This window comes from Myripristis murdjan, chromosome 8, assembly GCF_902150065.1.
Source record: "Myripristis murdjan chromosome 8, fMyrMur1.1, whole genome shotgun sequence".
In the NCBI taxonomy this organism is placed as follows: Eukaryota; Metazoa; Chordata; class Actinopteri; order Holocentriformes; family Holocentridae; genus Myripristis; species Myripristis murdjan.
In genome coordinates, this window is record NC_043987.1 from 27629975 (window position 1) to 27648040 (window position 18066).

The 18066-nt window shown below is 42.2% G+C and overlaps 2 protein-coding genes and 2 non-coding genes across 4 annotated transcripts; all 4 read left to right on the plus strand.

The window, feature by feature from the left end:
- Nucleotides 1-1659: 1659 nt before the first annotated feature.
- On the plus strand, nucleotides 1660-11365 carry slc25a39 (solute carrier family 25 member 39). Its single transcript, XM_030058813.1, has 13 exons — nucleotides 1660-1912; nucleotides 2121-2196; nucleotides 3656-3761; nucleotides 3939-3998; nucleotides 4333-4383; nucleotides 5672-5781; nucleotides 5979-6046; nucleotides 7423-7547; nucleotides 7682-7855; nucleotides 8791-8900; nucleotides 9493-9574; nucleotides 10079-10159; nucleotides 10248-11365. The coding sequence occupies exons 3-13, from the start codon at nucleotides 3665-3667 to the stop codon at nucleotides 10364-10366; spliced, it is 1077 nt and encodes a 358-aa protein (XP_029914673.1). The 5' UTR covers nucleotides 1660-1912; nucleotides 2121-2196; nucleotides 3656-3664; the 3' UTR covers nucleotides 10367-11365.
- On the plus strand, nucleotides 10874-16875 carry rpl3 (ribosomal protein L3). The gene is made up of 11 exons (XM_030057934.1): nucleotides 10874-10885; nucleotides 12242-12373; nucleotides 13660-13852; nucleotides 14062-14230; nucleotides 14598-14733; nucleotides 14986-15172; nucleotides 15354-15514; nucleotides 15620-15721; nucleotides 15822-15917; nucleotides 16209-16328; nucleotides 16743-16875. The coding sequence occupies exons 1-11, from the start codon at nucleotides 10874-10876 to the stop codon at nucleotides 16785-16787; spliced, it is 1353 nt and encodes a 450-aa protein (XP_029913794.1). The 3' UTR covers nucleotides 16788-16875.
- On the plus strand, nucleotides 14805-14897 carry LOC115364520 (small nucleolar RNA U83B). The gene has a single exon (XR_003928696.1). It is a non-coding gene; the product is annotated as a small nucleolar RNA U83B (small nucleolar RNA).
- Nucleotides 16520-16652, plus strand: LOC115364515 (small nucleolar RNA SNORA54). Its single transcript, XR_003928691.1, has one exon. It is a non-coding gene; the product is annotated as a small nucleolar RNA SNORA54 (small nucleolar RNA).
- Nucleotides 16876-18066: the final 1191 nt, after the last annotated feature.

The following is an 18066-nucleotide window of genomic DNA, read 5'->3' on the forward strand; positions in this document are numbered from 1 at the left end:
TCTTGCAAGTAATCCTGTGTAGCTGTGCAGCAGCCTGTCCCTGGTAAATAGCTGATTCACTGCTATAATGACACTATTAAACCACCACCCAGTGTCACTTTATCAGGTCCACCTGTACAGTCTAATGCAGTTCAGTGCAACAGCTCTGCTAAAAATTCTACCTTTTAAGAAAGTTTATAATGTTCAGGTTTTGTTGACATTGTGGAGAATGTGTAAATTTAATTCTAGGTTTATTATTGAGGTTGTAGCTTGCAGAGGTCTTGTACTGGACTGCATGATATTGAGAGGTGTTTCTAATTTTTTTGTCCTCCCTATTTATATACATGAGGGGGGACAGAATAGTGGAAACACCTCTCAGTAAAATGCAGTCCAGTCCAACTACAGCACTAACTATGAGCTCAGTGCCAAACATCGAAGTGAATGAACACCTTTATTACTGTGAGCATTATAGGCAGCAGGACAGGAAATTTTATGGCACAACAGTTGGATTGGATTAGATTATGCAGGTGGACTGATAAAGTGGCCACTGAGTGTAGGGTCATTCCGTGTCAACTCAGCAAAGGTGGTTGCTTGACCATCTCAGACTCTGTTGAAACCTTATAGGAACGATCTTTGGCATCTGAAACTGACATCTGCCAGCAGCAGCAATTCTGGCAATCATGCCTCAATTTTTTGCTTAAGACCTCTCAAATTCTCAAGATTTGTTCAAAAAAAAATTGCAAATCATAACATTCATAACACAATAACATTGATCTATTTGATCAATGTTATTGTGAGAATAATAATAATAACCAATGCTTAGAAAGCTTTCATATGTTAGTAGGAATGGGAGTTATGATCAATCAAATTTGACACAGATAAAAAAGTAATTAATTTCCAAAAGGGCCAGATGGACATCTTGAATCATGGATAGGTTGGTGAAATTTAGGGAAGTAGAAGATGGAAGTATCATCTACTTGTGTGCAAAGTTTCATTATCCTTCCATGTTGTCTTCCATGTTGTCTCAAATCCTGAATTTGAGAGGTCTTTAAGCAAAAAATTGAGGCTTGATCGCCAGAAATTGCGAGGCTCAAGGACATATCAAGAGATAAGGACATCTGAAAGTGGCATCTTGTTGAATTTCCAACTCGCGAGTGATTTATTGAAAATTTCCAGTGGGTGAAAAGTTCTGAAAATGTTGTAGGCTAATTTCAGCTTTAAAAAATGGCAGATGTCAGATTCAGATTCCAAAGATCATTCCTACAAAGTTTCAAGAGATACTGAGATGGTCAAGTAACTGACCTCCCCTAATTTAACCCTTATATGGTATTCGTTTTTTTGTTACACAGGGAGTCCTGCTGGATCTGGTGGACCTATTGCAAATTGGGGCTTTTAATTCAACATAATAAAACCTTTTGTTGTTAAGATACTCAGCAGATTTTTCCTTTATCCCAATTGCAAGTAATATAAACAATACATATGTTTGTTTTTTGTGAAAACGGGTCCCACAGACCCGAATACCTTATGAGGGTTAAATGACACGGAATGACCCAGTATATCCCAAGTTACAGGTGTGAGGGGCAGAAGTAGCAGTGACGTTACTCCACCAGTGGGAGGCAGCAATGCGCTAAGCCTCTTCTAGTCTGCTGGGAAGAGGAGGAAGAAGAAGAGGCGGAGAACGGGGGTTTGGCCAGATCTGTAAAACATATGCGCCAGTCTCTCAGTCACCGGATAGGAAAGCCTGATGTTTTGCAGGTCTGGAGGAGCTCCGTCAGCGTGTGTGTCACTTCCAGCCGCGCACAGCTCCAGCCTCCAGCCCTGACCAGCGTGATGACCGGCTGTCTCTGACGGGAAGCGCCGAGCAGCTTTCACTATGGAGATATGATGAAAACACACCTGTTTCGGCACAACCACTCACTCTGCCAAAACTCAGGTGAGCGCTCGTTCCTACCTGGACAACGTTAAGGTTTCCTAATTGAGCCAGCGAGTCACCCGGCTTATTTAAATCCAAAAAACGAGGCGTATGCAATGCGGATTTGGCTAGGTGATACGCTAGCTAGCTGGGTGATAGGTTAGCTAACTGACATTTTCAAAACGTGTAAATTTGAATGGTGTCTTTCCTTTTTTTTTTCTTGGTCCAGGAAGCCTTCAGCGTCATTTACCTACAATGAATGAAAGCACAGCTGTTTCTCAACGATTCACTTTGCTAAAACAAGGGTGAGTATTGGTTCATACCTGGTTTATAGCGTTAAATTTAACCTAACTCAGCTACAGGCTAGGCTAGGCTAACTAACACTGACATATGACATTTAGCGGTGGCTGGCTTTACACAGATTAAAGCAACGTGTAAAAGGTTTGGATGCTCTTTTTTACCTGCTAAACTGGCCCAACGTGTTAACTTGTCTTACATAATGTTAATTGGGTTTGCTAATGAGCCTCCTCCCCTCCGCTGGACTCTAACATTACACTGAGCTTTTTGGATAGGACAAACAGCAGGTGGTTAGTCGTGGACGGGTGACTTTAGTTGGATAACGAAAGCCTGACAGCAAGATTAAAGGAAAAGGGTCACAGCAAGGTAAAGTCTTTGTCACTGTTTTATGAGATGCTGTAACACTGTTTAACTCAGCCCACGTCAGAAATTATTATAGTTTGTGTTTCGTTTTTACTTAATTTGTCATCCATCACCTTGTGTCCAGTCTGGCTTCAGCACTGGACTTGGCGTTTGCTAACTTACTCATTCAAGAACACAAAGAGAAGGCTGTCACATGTTTATTTTATTATTTAGGTAGTCGGGCATTGAATTAATGTGCCTTACCATTGCAGCGTATTGGCCTGGCAAATGTTGTAAGTGTCTTGTAAGGCAAGTGTCTTTATAACTGTCACACAGGAATAGGACTGACAAAGGGAAAAAGGAAAAAGAAGTGGTAGCAGACAGAAAAGGTACAAGAGAGTTGATGCATTAGTTTTCAGAGTTGATGCTCTCACATAGGCAATATTTACCCAAAAGATTACCTATTTTTTTCCAAACACATGAATTCATCTAATGTTCTGGGTTCTGCTGCCATGCCATGTTAGGTGAATGTGTATTTATTTATTTATCAGTGAGTCAGTGGTTGTGGGTCAGGGGGTGAGGCTGTGGCTGGCTGCATGGAGAGATTTGAGGCTTGCACCTAATAGATAAGCTATCACAGTTTGTCAACCACTCTATTATACCACCGCCTCCTGGTCCTCAGCCTCTCCCATCAGTAGTGAAGGGGTGGTTTGGTTTTACACTGCATTTTTATTTATTCATTATTTTTTATTTTTGTGTGCAACTGCCATGTGTCAGACCCAAGCTTGCATTCTGCGGCTGCACCGCAAGTCCTGTCTTGTTTTCGGCTAACGGTTTCCTCCCCTAATTTATGTTGGGACAACAGACGCTAATTTGAAGCATCTCTTGGCATGCCTCACATATTCAGCAGATTGAATTAACTAGACACGGACTCAACCTCAGACATGGTGTCCTGTTGCCGGTTCACCTTGACATCACTACTCTCCTTTATTTGTTTTACATAACACAGGGACACAGACACTTGGCTGTGCCATGCCTCAAAGGCAATAAACAGCTAAATGAATTAAGTTTAGTTATATACTGTACTCAGTGTGATATGTTATACTGTTTGTCCTGGTCTGACAGGTAGCCAGGATGGGGGAACGGACTGTCGATGCCCCCGTGGCGAGGATCTCTCCAATGCAGCAGATGCTGGCCTCTGGCACTGGAGCTCTCCTCACTTCTCTCTTTGGTGAGATCAGAGGTCCTGGGGGGAAAAAAACACCCAGGCAGCTTCTGTTTGTTAGTCTATAAATGTATCCCCTTGTTACAAAAGCGTTGTCACGTTATGTTTCAACACTCGCTACATTATTACACAACTGTCATGTTCATTGTTATTATTGAGTCGGTCTGTATGTTTTGTTTGCAGTCACCCCACTGGACGTTGTGAAGATAAGACTGCAGGCGCAGCAGACACCATTCTCCAAAGGTAGAATAACAGGGAACACCCCGGCTACTTAATTAACATCTACTACAAATGTTTGCTGCCTCCAAACTGGATTTATGTTGCTGCTCTGTTAGTCAGCTCCCTTCTCCTGTTGTTCTCAGGTAGCTTGTCTGCTTGCGTGGTGTTAGATAATACCTCGTCTCCAGTTAGATTACATAATGAAACACGAACTCGAGTAAAGGTGTGGATCTTTAACAGCTCTCTGTGGATGCACATGCACATCTCCATGCTTTTGCTAATCCGTCTCAGCCTGGTTTCTATCTCTCTTCTGTGCTCCTGTATTCTTCATTCTTCTTTCCTTTGCTTTGTTTTATAGCTTTAGCCAGCGAATCTGCTCCCTGGAGCGGCGTCATCCGCCCCTCCAAGTGTGAGTATCTCAAACAGCTGTTGCTGCACGCTAACACTTTAACAGCATGACAAAGGGCACGTCGGTCAGACCAGCTACTGAACACTGTTCCTCCTCAAACTAAAAGCAAATTCACATGATTGGTCAGACCTGCATGTTTTTGCTGCAGTCTCACTATATCATGTTACCCAAGGCCTTCTCAGTTCATGAGTGAATGCATAATGCGGTGTTCTGCCTTTTCCTGCTTTGATCGGCTCTAGTTGCAGATGATGAAACAGAAAACTACACCGGAAATGTTTTGTTTCATTACTCACAATAACAGCAAGCAAATAAACAAGTAAATTATCTTATTTATGAAGGGCTTTTCAAAAACAGAGTTACGTTTTGCTTTATAGTATGAAACCTACAAGAAACAAGATCTTAAAAGAATAAAATAAACAATGAGCAAAAACACTAGATAAAATAGAATACAAGGTCCTACAAGGTCATAATAAAACAAAAATATATAATTAATAAAAAGGCATTTGTGCAAAAGTGAGTCTTTAAAAGTGATGTGCAGGACAGCACACACACATGCTCGTGTTGAAAATAATCAGTCACCTTTGATTTTCTATGGAACAACTAATCAGAATCAGAAATACTTTATTGATCCCCGAGGGGAAATCGGACCCTGATATCGGTCGGGTTCGAAGGGGATTAAAACATTTACGATACAGATAGGTGCCTGCTTCACCAGAGCTTTGAAAGTAAAAAGTAAAATTTTGCCAGTTTTGAAAAATTGAAACCACATCTTTTGTCTCTAGGAGATTTTCTTGACTGTTGCCGCGTTTTCATTCTGTCCATTTCAGATAGGGGTGTTGTGTTTTTTTTTTTTTTTTTTTTTTTTTAATGTTCAGCCGTATTTCTGCAGAGTAAAAACATAGTAGGAGCTGGTTGGTGACATAATGCTTTTTTCAGAGTTTCTGTGAAAGAACTTGAAAACATTCCTAAATAAACAAGTCAGAGCAGGCAGTGACAAGGACGGCCTCGACGTTATCATCCTGGTGCCTGAGAGGTCATTGCCATCGCATTTGATGGATTTTCTTCTCTCTGCAGCACGTTCTGTAACTCAATTTAGAAAAACATGCAAATGTTACATAATGACATAAATATTGGAAAACTAAATACATACAAACCCTGTGGTGTGTTTTCAGTTTTCCTTAATGACTCGTCTGGTGATTGCCTGGGAATTTTGCCAAGGTTAGGATCATAGTTACTGGATGTACTGTATGTAACGTTCTGCTGACGCCTTGGTGTTTTCCTGTCACAGGGAAGTGTTTCTTGTATTGTAATGGACTGATGGATCACATCTATGTGTGTCAAAATGGAACCAGCTGCACCAGCTGGTACAAAAAACCGACACACTTCAGTGGCACTCTGGTGAGTAGCAGTATGTTACGTTCAATATGAGCTGTGCTTAGGAAAAATATGTACATATCTTATTTATTTTTTAGCATGATGCACCTGATATGCAGTCAGACCTTTTGGCTTCAGCCTTCTTTGGCGTCTGCATGTTAAGTTATAAACACCTAGAATAAACCAAATTTGATTTTTTTCTTTTTGTTGTTTTTCTACAGGATGCTTTTGTGAAGATTACTCGACATGAAGGACTCAGGTCTTTGTGGAGCGGGCTGCCACCAACACTGTGAGTGTCAACAGACTCAGGAACCTGAAAATAATTAAAGCTGCACGATGCAAAATTTAGGGTCGATTGCGGAGAGGACTGTTTAGATTCAACTGACAAATATATGGAGTTAGCATGTAATTTATCAGTGAGCCACAATGGGGAGACAATGAGAACCATGCAGTCTCAACTTTCAAATTGGGTGCTTAACCTACATTTTTTTTTCAGTTGAGTCTAAAGAGTCCTCAATTCAACACAGTTTTACATTGTGCAGCTTTAAAACATTTCCAGAACAAATGGACGAGGAAATACTGTAAAGATTAGAATGCAGCCAGTATGGGTTTTCGAAAGGCTAACAATCCGAACATTGTGATAAATTCATTTTAAAAATCACCAGCGTTATTTCCTCCATATATATGAGATGAAAAAGTCTCTGAAACATCAGACAATAAAATTCAGACTGATGACATATTAATTGGTAGGGAAACTGTAGTATAGATCAGTACAGTTAAAGATAACCAAGACTAATTAACAAAACAATTCTCTGACAATAAAATAAAAAGTTATAACATCAGAGTGGTATTCCAGGAAACGGGTTTAACAAACTCAAACCCTGACCCTGAACTCAGAGCTGGTTAACCATTTTTACTCAGGGTTAGTGTTTCCAGAACAGCTGGTTACAGTGTGTTCAGTCAGCTCTCATTAAGTTGAATGCTAAATGCAGTATAATGCAGAGGATTAACCCAATTTGCGTCACTGCCTCTGTGTATCAGACACTGTCTCGGCTCTCCTTTCTCCCCATGAGGAGGGACAGACAGAGCAGAGAAAACTGGGGAAAGTGAGGAATAATATGTTTATGACATTTTTAACATGCAAGAGGAACAAACAAAGTAACATGCGCTATTATTCAAACTTGTATGAAATATTAATCTATTATAACCCGAAAGAAAATCTCAAATTATTAACTCGCCAATAAGAGAAACCATAGTCGTCACTTTCTACCAAGCAGCAAAGCCAGACTTGTTGCAGTTAACAGACTGGTTGCTGTGGCCGTGAATAATAATATGAGAGTCGATGTGGATGGATTTCCTATAAAAGTGCACACCATGACCTTGACGACTGTCTCCCAAGTACAGTGCTGCAGGCTCAGCAGCTTTTCTGACCAAAAGGTTTGTTCAAGTAAACCTGCTACCTAGCAGGTTAGCTTCAGGGTATACGTTGCCATGGTAACTGACCTAGAGGTCATCTAATCTCACTTCTTGGGACTGACAGTCTCAGGTTTCCCTAAACTCTGGGTTAACAAACTTGGTTTTAGTCAGTAAATGTGCTCTTTAGGACTGACGGTTTCTCTCTAACCTCTGTGTTTTGTGTGTGTGTGTGTGTGTGTGTGTTTGTAGGGTGATGGCCGTACCTGCCACAGTCATCTACTTCACCTGTAACGACCAGCTCCGGGATTTCCTAACGTACAAGCTGGGTTTCCACGGCAGCCACGTTCCCCTTCTTGCTGGAGCCCTCGCTAGATGTAAGTGGAGGAACACACAAACACACTGACATTACATGTGTACACCTTATTGTACAATATTAACAGTGTTCCTAACCTGTGGCTGTTTTCTGTGTGTGTGTGTGTGTGTGTGTGTGTGTGTGTGTGTGTTCCAGTGGGGGCGGTGACAGTGATCAGCCCCCTGGAGCTCATCAGGACTAAGATGCAGTCCCGCCCGCTGTCCTACAGCGAGCTGCAGGCGTGTATCCGCTCTGCCGTGGCCCAGGACGGCCTGCTGTCCCTGTGGAGGGGCTGGGGACCCACCGTCCTGCGGGACGTCCCGTTCTCTGGTGAAGAGAGTCATGCCGCACTGTCACACTGAAATGACACATCAGTCTAGTATCAGTCAGCAGAGATGTGCTTATTAGGACTGGGGAGCGGTTACTGGTTATGGTACATTTTACATCACTCAAGACTTATTTACATAGTGAAATTTTAGGTGCTGGTAGAATAATTGGCTTTTACAATGTGCATCTGTACATCTACACATTTTCTGTGTGTATGCACAGCCCTCTGTCATGCAAACATGATGTGCATTTGGCACATCTTCTGTATATATCATATGTTCATATATTAATCCATATTATTAATATTTCTGCAAGTTGAAAATTTCTTCTTCTTCATATTCTTTACAATACACCCAAAGTACTTTGCAAATGGCAACATTAACTGGCTTTAATCCCAACAAAAAAGGGGCAAAAAGTTGTCTTAAAGCCATCAGGTACAGCCAAGTTTTAAGACGACTTTTTGCTCTGCTTTTGTTGGGATTATACCACTTGCTGCTGTTTCTTAATTTTTTTTCTTTTCTTGCCCTCTGAGCGCCTGCCAGTCCACCTTTTTCCTCCTCATCATCTCATATTTCTATTTTTTGTTTTCTTTTTGTGTTGTACTAGTTGCTGTTGTAATGACGCAAATTTTCCATAGTGATCAATATGTACTATTACTGCTACTACTACTACTATTATTATAATTATTAGTATTAGTGGTAGTATTATTATCACATTTATTCTATATCAGTACATTTTTAACATTTTATATAAATCTGGTGATTTGGGGAAAAAACAGTAATTTATTTCTCTGTTGCTTGGTATCTGTAACATCCTCTTTGAAACTGAAATTAGGGAGACATTACTTTTTATTGTTAAAAGCAGGAAGAAGCGACACATAACCATGCAACACTGTGGGCCAGTCGTGTAAGCCAGTCCCTGTTTGTGTGTGTTTGCAGCGGTGTACTGGTTCAACTACGAGCTCTTGAAGACGCGGCTGTGCGAACACTCCCACGCGTCTCACACCACCCTCTCCATCAGCTTCACGGCAGGAGCCATCTCTGGAACGGTGAGCAGGGACACACAGCTGTCCTGAGCTTGGCACTGCTTGCTGTGGCTTTGGCGTTTTATTACCATCGATCACTGGAGACTGTGAGCGGCATGGACCGATAGGAGTCAGTCAGATATCCTCTCTCGATATGAATTCCTGCTGACTGAGTTTTATCGGGCTTGTTTTCTGCTTTTACTGTGAGTTCAAAATTACAATAAATGAAAACAAAGGTGAGCCCTCTGAAGACTGACTGAGCTTAGGTTTCACTCTGCGGTCAGGAGCTTTATATCTGCATCGCTTCATAAGACTAAAACATTTAATTCTGGTATTTTTGCCACAGGGAGGCTTTATTTGGAGTGCTACAGTTGAAGTGACATTGTAGAGCGTGATCAGTTTAACTAAGCCTTCTTCCGAATGCTTAGACTTGAGACTTTGCAATGTTGGTCACATCAGTTTTTAAGTAATCCTGCTCTCTCTGAATGCTGTCTAACCTTCTGGAGTGCCAGCTCCATTGGCAGCACCTGTGTATTGCCCAGGAAATGACTCATGTTTTTTTTTTTTTTTTTTTTTTTTGAATTTCTTTTTATTTAATGTCTGTCATGCTGACTAGATCGCTGCAACCCTGACGCTGCCGTTTGATGTGGTGAAGACACGGAGGCAGATCCAGCTGGGAGAGATGGAGACACTGGGAGGTCTGCTCCTGCCAAATGTTTCTTTAGTCAGCTGTGAAACAGATTTCTTGAGGGCTGTAACTGATGATTATTTTAATTCTCCCTTATTCTGTTGCATATATATATATTCTTTTTTTTTTTTTGATCAGTCAATTTATTCTTTAGTGTATTAAGTGCCAAGAATTTTGACAAATGCTGATCAGAAGTGACTGAAGCCCAAAGTGATGTCCTCAAATTGTTTCCAGCTGAGACAAACCCCAAAGTATTAATTTTGTGATATGAGCATAAAATAGTAAGCAAACCTGAGCATCTTAGTGATCTCAGTGAAGTTGTAATTAGCAAATATTTTAATATTTACTTGATAAATGACCAAATTGATTGATTATCAAAATTATAATTTATTTTGACAACTGATTATTCAAATAATTGGCTAATCATGTCAGTGCTAAATTTCTTAATGGTAATACATACAGTACAATGCATTATAACAAATTCTTAATGGCAGCTTGTTCCCGTTCCTCACAGTTTCCATAAAGAAGACAGCGTCCACATGGCAGATAATGAAGGAGATCTGTGCCGAGTTGGGCTACAGGGGCCTTTTTGCAGGTAAACACATCCTCAAATTAACTAAAAATAAAATGTTCACTCAGGTAAAGGCTGAAACTAAGATGAGCTGTGTCTGCATCCTCTTAAGGTTTCCTGCCCAGGGTGATCAAAGTGGCCCCAGCCTGCGCCGTGATGATCAGCACCTATGAGTTTGGAAAGACTTTCTTCCAGAAGATGAATCTTGATTCAGAGCGGCGGGCGTCCTGAGGGCAGCCCGCTGTCCTGTTGGCTGCTTCTCAATGGGAAGAGACTATTCAGAGCACACACACACACACACACACACACACACACACACACACACACACACACACACACACACACACACACACACACACACACACACTATGCAGGTGTCTCATCAGACAAGGTGTGAGGTGACCGGACACACCATCAGATCTTTGAACTAAATGTGAACTGAGTGTTAACGGGACACTCAGACTGAAGACACCAGGAGGCTGAGAGACACTTTGGCACCACAAACTTCCTGTGTGTTCAAGAAAAGCACTTGCAGTTATCAGAGTAAAATGGCGTGAGAAAATGTTCTTTTGATGCCTTTTGAAGGGAGTGATACCAAATCCTGCTGACACAAATGAGACCTCTATGGTAACAAATTTTCAGATGATGATGATGATGACTCCATGGGCAGCAGAGGGACCTTCCTCTTGTCAGAGCATGTATGAACATAAAATTATACGTCTTGATCTGTAAAGGACAATGGTAGAAAGTGTAAATGCCTCATGGGAAACTCAGAAACCTTGTAAACAGTTGCATCTGCATGAAAACAGGAGCGCATGAGTAGCACGAGTGGAAGATTCTCCCATTTTCCAGCCTTTGCAAGGCCTCATAAACTGCATGGTGTGTGCAGTCCTGTGTAATCCAGATTGGTGCAAGTTAATAGACTGGATTACTGTGTTATACTCAGCAGTAAAGCATGGACACCCGGAGATAAAGCATCTGCACTGGCCCTGACGCACAACGGAAAGAACCGAGCAGTGACCAGATTTCATCCAATCAACAGTTTGTCAGTTTGATAAACTGTTCCAATAAATTTCATAGATCACTTGTACAGCACAGTCATGTCAGAACTATTTACAACACTGGATCATAAAATTAAGTATTGTTGCCTTCAAAAAGTAGAATGTTATTTTGTTTTTGTTTTTACTTAAATGTATGGGTTAAGTATTAAATGACTACTTATTTTATGCAGTCTGTGGTTTTATTTCCTGTGGAATTAGTAAATGATCAGCTACTGTTATGAGAAAATACATGTGCAGTACATGACAATGACATGAACAGTTATGAGAAGTGGTATTCAAGATGTAACATGGGTGATAAACATTTTTTTTCCCATTTGTTATTCATTAACACCTGTGTTCATCCTACTCTTTCATGTCAAAATGGCTGCTGTGAAAAAATCTTAATTTCCAGATTGAACCCCTAGTGCCACATAACTGAAGAGGACAAATTAAAGTATATTTATCATAATCATAATCTTTGAAATGTTTGAATTGTTCTAGCCCTTCTTGATCTCTGTTTGTAAAGCATTTCAGGTAAAATTCTTAAGGTATTTTCATAAAATACCTGAATAGTGTACTGAAAATCTTGAATTTGAGGTGTAAATTAAGGTTTTATATCTTTCAAGCGGCTTTTCAAGGATAATTCATAGATAATATAAAATATGTGAAAAGAAAGTGAAACTAAGGAGAATTTAATAACTCTTGGGTTTACTGTTTCCCTTAAAATGACATAAAATACCTCAATTTACATAGTTCAAAGTGTCTTAGTCCATGCCCCAAACCCTTTACCCTTTTTCCAAAGTGCAGTTCAGAATTTTTTAAGGTGTAAAAAATTAAGGGATTGTTTCTGAGTCATTATAAAGCAGTTACATAAAAAAGACGGTCCAAACGGCAGATATGTGTCAAAGGAAACAAAATCTAGAATATGGACCGACGACATTTTGCCTTTATAGATTATATTCTTTATATCTTAAAGCGACTTATTTACGCAGAATTAATCTCCGCTGAGTGATAAAGCACTCTCCGCCTTTTTATTTTTTTTTTTAAACCAAACAGCGGCATCTAGTGGCTGCAGTTTGAAGCAGCGGGGCGGACCTTCACCGAGGGAAATCTCGCTGAGTCCCGCGATATTTGGGTTTGTATATATGGCCGTACTCCTCTTTCCCCGGCCTCTTTCAGTCGGATCGGAGACAAAATGGTGAGCATCAGAAATCAGCAGCTTACATCCTGGCTCATAATCTAGTTGCTATCTCCATCATCCTTTTGATATAATCTATTCTGGACAAATATATAGCTTTTATACTCAGATATAACATTCTCTTGTAGATATTATGTGATTTTAGTAAAGCATTATGTTGTTTTTCCCCGATCCCTGCATGGCCATACCGGTGACTGCCGGTCCAAAATGGCTGCTTGAAGTAGGCCGCGACCTTTTAAAATCATTAATTAAACCACTTTAAAGCTTCGGGTACCTGTAGGCGTTAGATAATTAAGTACCCAACCTTTGCTGTTAATATTAAATACGTAAACTAATTTACATTTTGCCTGTGACGGCGTTGACGGTCCCTCAGACTGCTGTTAGCTTAACTGCATGGCTAATCTGTCACCCCCAAAGCCTTATGCTATGAAAAGTTGTCCTGACAAACATACGCCTCGTTTAAAATCTTGAACATTAAGCGATTGATAAGTAATAAACGTGCAGGATTTGATGGACGTAGTTAAATTGAGTCATGTCGCTGAAAGTCGTGGTTAGCGGCTAGCTTGGCTCGGCTAGCGGCGTCTCCTGACTCCACATGTTTAAGACGGAGGATACGGATTTGTACTATTTAATAGGCGATTTTAGGCCCCTTTTTAAAAAATAATAATAAAAATAATAAAAACAATAAGCTGAATTTTATACATTAGTTTATTGTGTTGCTCAACCAAAATCAGTGTGCTGCTAAATGACATTTGAAGCTAGAGGATACTATGTGATATGTCTGATTATTGTGAGGTTTTGTTAGGTTATTTTCCACTGCTGTTTAAATTGTTAATACTTCTGTTTAAATTCATATTTCTATTTTTTTATAATCCTTGTTTATAGTGTTTATATTGCTTACTGCTATTTATCATGTGTATACTGCATATTCTAAATTTGCACATTGACCTACCTCTATGCACATTTTATACACCCATGCACATGTTTTTTTTTTGGCACATTGCTTTTTGCACACTGGGTTGGGTACTCAGATCTTATTCTGTTGTACTTAGATCTTATTCTTTATTTTTTAAATCTTTTTTTTGTTTTATTTAATCTAATCTGTGGATACTGCTGGAAAACTGCGAATTTCCTGCGGGATGAATAAATATCTATCTGTGGAAAGTAATACATGCATAACTGTTAATTTTTGTAGGATATTTTCAACGTAACTGTTTTAAAATGCTACATAAATGGAATGAATTGTGTCGATGAGCGGTGGCTAAGTATGTGTGTCCCGTTCACAGTCCCACCGTAAGTTTTCGGCTCCGCGCCACGGCTCCCTGGGCTTCCTGCCCCGCAAGAGGAGCCGTCGTCACCGTGGTAAGGTGAAGAGCTTCCCCAAGGATGATGCCAGCAAGCCTGTCCACCTGACTGCCTTCCTGGGCTACAAGGCCGGCATGACACACATCGTCCGTGAGGTCGACAGACCCGGATCAAGTGAGTTGGAGCACAGTGACTTGAAACTAAAATGTAGTGTGTATGTTGCATGGAGTTGGTGTTCTGCCTGTGATGAGCCTCTCGACGGGCGGACAGAATGGGTTTCTACCCCTTGCTGAATGTCGAGTTCTGAGCGCAGCCTGTTACCAGTTATATGAACGTCTTAGTTTGAAATGAGACTTGAAGTAATCTTTGATTTTCCTCTGCAGAGGTGAACAAGAAGGAAGTGGTGGAGGCTGTTACAATTGTGGAGACTCCTCCCATGATTGTTGTTGGTGTTGTGGGATACGTCCAGACACCCCGCGGCCTCCGCTCCTTCAAGACCATCTTCGCCGAGCACGTCAGTGATGAGTGCAAGCGTCGCTTCTACAAGAACTGGTGAGAACACTGAACAAAATACAGTGAAACAAGATTAAATATAAAGAAATATCTGAAGCAAATGTTAATTGCCCAGAGTAGATTAAGCTGAGCAATCTAACAATCCGGTGGCCCCATGTGGCAGCTCCGCTCAGGTGCCTCGTGCCCTGAAGAGCTCCGGGCTCCTCTGGCCGGTGGAAAGGGCTTCTTAGAAACCGAGCCATGAGCCAAAACCCTCTGAAAAGCTACCACAGCCCCCTTACCCCCATGTGGAGGGAGGGCGAGTAGCTGTGCATTGTGTTCTTCCGCTGGCCCTCCGGGGTTATGAAGGACCTTTGCCAACCTGTGTGCCTCTCCTCTCCCCTGCTGTTGCGCCGCGCGCTCGCAGGTACAAGTCCAAGAAGAAGGCCTTCACCAAGTACTGCAAGAAATGGCAGGATGACGAGGGCAAGAAGCAGCTCGAGAAGGACTTTGCCTCCATGAAGAAGTACTGCCAGGTCGTCCGCATCATCGCCCACACACAGGTTGGTCTTGCTGTACACTTCACATTCAGGTGGTTCTGCCGGTGAACTCTTGGGGCGTTGGTTTCTAATTTGTCTGTCGGTGATGAGACCACGGAACATTGCGTCAGGCATGGCGCCCGACACGTATGAGGATACCTTCCATGCTGCCTTCCTTCTGAGACTACAACTATCGCCATTTGCCTTGTGCCTGTTGGGTTAGAGTGTGTCCCCTTTTTTTTCCTTCTATTCTGACTCGTGTTTTGTGTCATGCAGATGCGCCTGCTGCCCTTGAGGCAGAAGAAGTCCCACCTTATGGAGGTGCAGCTGAACGGAGGCTCCATCTCCGACAAGGTGGACTGGGCCCGCGAGAAGCTGGAGCAGGCTGTGCTCGTCAACACTGTCTTCACCCAGGACGAGATGATCGACGTCATTGGTGTCACAAAGGGTCACGGATACAAGGGTACGTTGCACTGCAGTAACATCTGACACAGGCCGTTTCTGTGCAGATACAGAAGTAGGGCTACACACACATGACACTGCTCTGAAACCTATATTGTAATATGAATAGGAAGGATTTTTAGTGGGAGTAAAATCCACAGTATTTAGTCTCAGCTCTCATCAGCAATCCTCTGCTCCTCTAGGTGTCACCAGCCGTTGGCACACAAAGAAGCTGCCCCGCAAGACCCATCGTGGTCTGCGCAAGGTGGCTTGTATCGGAGCCTGGCATCCTGCCCGTGTAGCTTTCTCTGTGGCCCGTGCCGGTCAGAAGGGCTACCACCACCGCACAGAGATCAACAAGAAGGTGGGTGGAGGACTAAAACCACATGCCCCAACTTTACATTTAGAAGTGTTGGTGGCTCAAATTTAAGATGGCAGTTGAACTAATTACACCTTTTTTTTTCTTCAGATCTACAAGATCGGCCAGGGCTACCACACCAAGGATGGAAAGCTGGTGAAGAACAACGCCTCCACTGAGTATGACCTGTCCAACAAGAGCATCAACCCCCTGGTACGTGATGATAATGATGGATTTTTTCCTTAATATAACAAAATGTGTTTCATAACAAATGTGGCTTACCAATGTGTCTTTTTTTTTTTTTTTTTTAAAGGGTGGCTTTGTCCATTATGGAGAGGTGACCAATGACTTTGTCATGCTGAAGGGCTGTGTGGTGGGCACCAAGAAGAGGGTGCTCACTCTGCGCAAGGTGAGGCCAGTTTCAGTGCTTGTGTTTTTGCAAATATTTGATTTAACATCTACACTTGACCTTGAATAGGAAGTGGCAGCAGATAAATTCTTAGCCATGACATAATTAGTGAACACTGATTTTTATTTTTGTTTAATTTATTTAGTTATTTAGTTTTTTATATATAATTTTTGTGCAGAGCCCTAGTGGAGCTTACATTTATCTGTTTTAGAGACTTCAGTTTCTAAATTGTGTTAAGTGGGCCAAGTGTTCCTGGAGCTTTAAATGACTTTTTTTTTTTTTCCCCCTCAGTCTCTGCTTGTGCAGACAAGCCGTCGTGCCCTGGAGAAGATCGACCTCAAATTCATCGACACCACCTCCAAGTTCGGTCATGGCCGCTTCCAGACTGTGGAGGAGAAGAAGGCGTTCATGGTAAGACTTTGTGCTTCGTCTGGTCCAAGGGGGAGAGAACGAGGCAGCAATAAACCAATTAATGCACTGCTCTTGTCATTATACATGTATTTTGGGTTTATTTGGTAAATGTGGGATATTTGGCATTCAACTAGGTGGGGGTGGGTGTGTGTTTATACCTCATATCTGACCATGGGACCCCATGAAGGCCCCTGCACTGTTCGTAACCTGGTTCAGCCTTCAGTATGAACTTTGGGTTCCATTCCAGTGCCAGAGTGAGTCCCAGTGAGGCAGGGGAGCAGTGCCACTTTGTGCTGGCTCCCTGTTCACTCTCTGGGAACAAAGGCCAGACTCTGCCAACACTTGGTCTGCAGGCCAACTGTATCACTATCCAGTATTGGCATATGACTGATTGTCTTGTTTTTCTTTATCCAGGGACCACTCAAGAAGGACCGCATTGCCAAGGAAGAGACTGCCTGAAGTCCCTGTCCACAAGCTCTGTTGGTGCTGGATTGATTATATCACACTGTACTGCAGAGGTCTTTAATAAAAAAACAAAAAACAAGAACTTTGTGTTGTCTTTCATCTTTTTTCAGAAGGTCAACATGGATGATTATTGGATGATGTAAAGTGAAGTTAGTACTAAGCTTGTAGCTTGAATTGAGTTGGCATGTTGGGAAGACGTGGTCAGTCATTATTTCTACAGGAGTTAACTGGAGATGCATTTTAGGAGCAGCCTTGGTCAAACATCTGCCATGAGATCAGTGAGGCTGGTTGTTAATGGGATGTGATCCTTTTTGTGGTGTCAACCATGAATTACTCCTTGTGTTGTAGGGAATCCTTAAGAATTGTTTTGTCCTGCTGAGCCTGTTGAAAGTGATCAGCCTGTTCATTTCACAAATTACAACTGAAAAGGTCTGTGTCAGCGGTGATGAGAGCAGCTACCTATGCAGAACTGATGGACAGCAAGACGCTTCATTTAGCTAACATTGCATGTTTGACTGGCAATGAGTCCTTGAGCTGTAAGGCTTGTATTTGGCTGACATCAGTCATAACTCCACCAGCCGCTACAGTAATTAAGCCCTGCCATCCGCTCTGACTCATCACAACCCAAACTTAAACCTCCACTTCAGCAGGTAATGAGGAAGACCCTGAGAGGGCGGCGCAGGCCATTTAGATGTCCCACACAGCGCCTCTCGGAGGCATACCTGCATAATATTCCGCACTCTTTGCAGAAAACTGGATTTCCTATAAGCATTTCCAAGGTCCCACCCATTTCCCATTAACCTGAAGTCGAAGGGAGCTGAAGGACAATTGTTCTCTGTTGAGCAGCATTTCAAGAATCTGACATTTTCGCAACCAAAGCAGTTCTTTAGAGAAAATATCCTTTAAAGGGCGCTTATGTTAAACTGAATCTTAATAGCGTCCCCCTGAAAGAAGCCGGTGCGGCGTCCGGGCCGGGTGTTTATTTAAAGGAGGAGGAGCTGGAGGAGGCCGTCCTGAGCGGAGTGAAGCGCCATGTCACTGTGGCCAGAGGAGAGTCATGGAGATGGCCCTGCCGTTACATAACAACCTCCAGAGGCACTGACCCTCGCCTTGCTGCAGCGCAAGCAGAGATGCGGCCCCAACACCCGCAGCAATGCTTTACATAATTTCCCCTCTCTTCTGAATGTGACAGCTAACAGTCCAAAATTACAGAAGCAACTGCTCCCTCGGCCCCGTTCAGGTGAGCTTAGGTGTCCCGACTCACTTTATGACC